Here is a 3,311-nt window from a genome sequence, read left to right as displayed (position 1 = left end):
GTAAGAACACTTTTCTTTGATGATCATCCGAAATTTATAGTGCTCCCCCTTAATGTAGCATTTCTCCCCCTTAATCATGGCTTACTTTTGAAATCAAGATATCTTAAAGGAACCAATGAGACCAATACCAAAGCAATACAACACAGCAACAATAGTATGAAACATATGATCATTTAACACAAGCACCATCATGAAAAAGATGTAGTAGTAGATTAACAAAGAACACATAATGCCTATCATGCAAATATTATTTCAAGAGATAACAACATAGCATAAGCATTAAACATCAAAGGCTTTAAATATCTCTTTTCCTTTATTTTCTTTTCTTTTCTTTTCTTTTCTTCCCCTTTTGTCATTAAGGAGGGAAAAATTAGAAAACTTGCATAAGAATGTTAGATTCATAGCAGTAGCAGCCACAAGTAGCAATCAAAATGAAGTAAGTAAACTGTTTACATCTATCCAATACAAGCAAAAGAAAACAAGTCTAAGAAAGTTGCTAAACAAAATTAGAGAAAGGTTGAAAGTGTCTAGATCAGAGATGAAATAATTTAGGCATCAGAGATGGAGTTGTTCGAGACTTCATCATCCTCATTTTCAGAGATAATGGAATCAGCTTCAATGTCTTCAGCAAAGTTCTAAAGGATGCAAATGCGATATTTGGTCTTATTGAGAGCAGATTCAGCCATACAGTCAGCCTTTTTTTTAACCCCAAAGTTAATAAGAAAACAGACAAGTTTACAAACTCTTGAAACATACCTTTCACAATTCCAGTTAAAGTCTTGATCTTGGCAGAAATAGATTTAGGAACCAATGTTAATGAGGTGAAGCAATTTTTGAATGAACACATCCATGCATATGCCTTAACAAAATATAAATAAATGAAATGGAGATTTTAGAAAACATAAACAATATGTCACAAAATGAAAAGCACTAAAAAGAGTCATACTTATAGAACACTGGTCAGATTCAGAATGTGAAGAGTGGGGTGAAAGAATGAAGAGAAAAGTGTGTGAAATGATGCATGAAGTGGTGAATTGATATAGACCTAAAGTAGTGCAAAGGTCTCAGCTTGAAATTGAGTTGAAAAATAAAAATTAAAAAAAACATTGAATTTCACCGCTGTAACCAAATGAACCAAGTTTTCAGAAGATGAAAAAGTTAATTGTTGAAAACAAAAAATAATTCTGAGTTCAAAGGAAAAACAATTGTTTTAAATTCCAAGTTTAAAGTAGGTCCAACACTTTTGGACACAAGTGACCTAATCATAAGGTAGACAAGCAAATACCCTAGGCCCACCAAATTTGAGAAGCCTCCAACGAGTTCATATAGCAACAAATTAAATTAATGAAGCCACTCATCATCTGTCCAGAATAGTCTCATCTCGACCTGTGAGACAAAAATACTGAACCAGAACATTAGCAAGATTAAAGAACATTAGATGAATCAATAATGTTCAGTGCTGTTCTCAATTTACAGAACCTCTCTTCTATCAAAGGTTTAGTGAAAATATCAGCTAGTTGATCTTCTGATTTCATAAACTGAATATCTAAATTCCCATTTTGCATATGTTCTCTTATGGAATGAAATCTAACTTCAATGTGCTTAGTTCTTGAGTGCAACACAGGATTCTTTGCAATATTTATGGCACTCAAATTGTCACAAAATAGAGGAATATTAGATGCATTCAGTTTGTAATAAGCTAATTGAGTTTTCAACCATAATAATTGAGAGCAACATGAAGAGGCTACAATGTACTCAGCTTCAGCAGTGGACAGTGCCATTGTTTCTTGTTTCTTGCTTGACTATACATTGAGTGATTTGCCAAGAAAGCAACACATGCCATTGGTGCTTCTTCTATCAACTCTATCCCCAGCAAAATCTGCATCATAATAACCCACTAATTAAAAGGAATCAGTTTTGGGATACCATATACCATAATTAATGGTACTGAGCACATAACGAATGATTCTTTTCACAGTTGATAAGTGGGATTCCTTGGGCTTTGATTGAAATCTTGAGCATATACCAACACTTTGAATGACATTAGGCCTTGAGGAAGTAAGAAACATTAAGGAACCAATCATTCTCCTATATCTTGTCTCATCCACATCTCTAGCATGTTCATCTTTGTCTAACATGATGTTGGGATGCATGAGAGTTCCCATTGGCTTGGCACATTTTAGCCCAAATTTCTTGACAAGTTTCTTGGCATATTTTTCTTGACAAACAAAAATACCCCCTGTAGTTTGCTTAATTTGCAATCCGAGAAAGAAAGTGAGCTCTCCCATCATACTTATGTCAAATTCACTCGTCATAAGGTTAGCAAAATCTGCACACAATGTCTCATTAGCAGAACTAAAAATGATATCATCAACATATACTTGTACAAGAATAAAATTATCATTAGAGTTTCTAATAAATAGAGTGGTATCAGTGGCTCCCATTTGAAAATTATTTTTCAACAAAAATGAGCTAAGTCTCTCATACCAATCTCTAAGAGCTTGTCTCAAACCATATAAGGCTTTAGCTAGTTTGAAAATATAATTTGGAAAGTTTTTTTTTTTCAAATTCAGGTGGTTGAGCTATATAAACCTCTCTATCTATTATTCTATTTAGAAAAGCACACTTTACGTCCATTTGGAATAACTTGAAACCACAATGAGCCGCATAGGCTAAGAGTAATCTGATGGCTTCCATTCGAGTTACGAGAGCAAATGATTCATCAAAATCAATACCCTTTTCTTGATCATAGGCTTGAGCAACTAATCTTGCTATGTTTCGAATAATGGTTCCATCTTCTCCCAATTTATTTCTGAAAATATATTTTGTACCCATGACTTTCTTTCCATTTAAATGAGGCACAAGGTTCCAGACTTAATTATTGTCAAACTACTGTAATTCCTCCTTCATAGCTAACACCCAAGAAGGATCAGCAAGTACTTCTTGGATATTTTGGGGTTCAATCTTTGAGATAAGAGCTATATTGTTGGATTCAACTCTTTTCAAAGATGACCTAGTTATCATTCCTTTGGAGGGATCACCAATTATGAATTTCTCTGGATAATTTTTTAGAAACTTCCATTCTCTTGGACTTTTAGTTTAGGTTGAAGTTTCAGATTCATCTTGATTCACAATTGACTCTGTATCAGGATTTTCTGCCGCGACAGGAGATAATTCCAAATTGTCTCCTGCAGAATTGAGATTTCCGTTTCTTGCAGGTGCAGTTTCTTGAGAACTTGAGAGATGTTGATCTGTCTCATCATTCTTTGTCAATTCATCTTCAAAACCTGGACTATCATCAATACAAACAC

At 34.0% G+C, this 3,311-nt stretch overlaps 1 protein-coding gene across 1 annotated transcript; it reads right to left on the bottom strand.

Moving 5' to 3' along the window:
* Positions 1–548: 548 nt before the first annotated feature.
* Positions 549–2,444, bottom strand: LOC140180054 (uncharacterized mitochondrial protein AtMg00810-like). The gene is made up of 3 exons (XM_072220445.1): positions 2,027–2,444; positions 1,809–1,879; positions 549–635 (listed from the first exon to the last, which is right to left on the bottom strand). Exons 1-3 carry the CDS (start codon positions 2,442–2,444, stop codon positions 549–551), a joined length of 576 nt encoding a protein of 191 aa, XP_072076546.1.
* Between the last annotated feature and the right edge of the window lie 867 nt (positions 2,445–3,311).

Source organism: Arachis hypogaea, chromosome 16 (assembly GCF_003086295.3).
Source record: "Arachis hypogaea cultivar Tifrunner chromosome 16, arahy.Tifrunner.gnm2.J5K5, whole genome shotgun sequence".
In the NCBI taxonomy this organism is placed as follows: domain Eukaryota; kingdom Viridiplantae; phylum Streptophyta; class Magnoliopsida; order Fabales; family Fabaceae; genus Arachis; species Arachis hypogaea.
The sequence above is the reverse complement of the archived record's forward strand: the minus strand, read 5'-3'. Positions and strand labels throughout refer to the sequence as shown.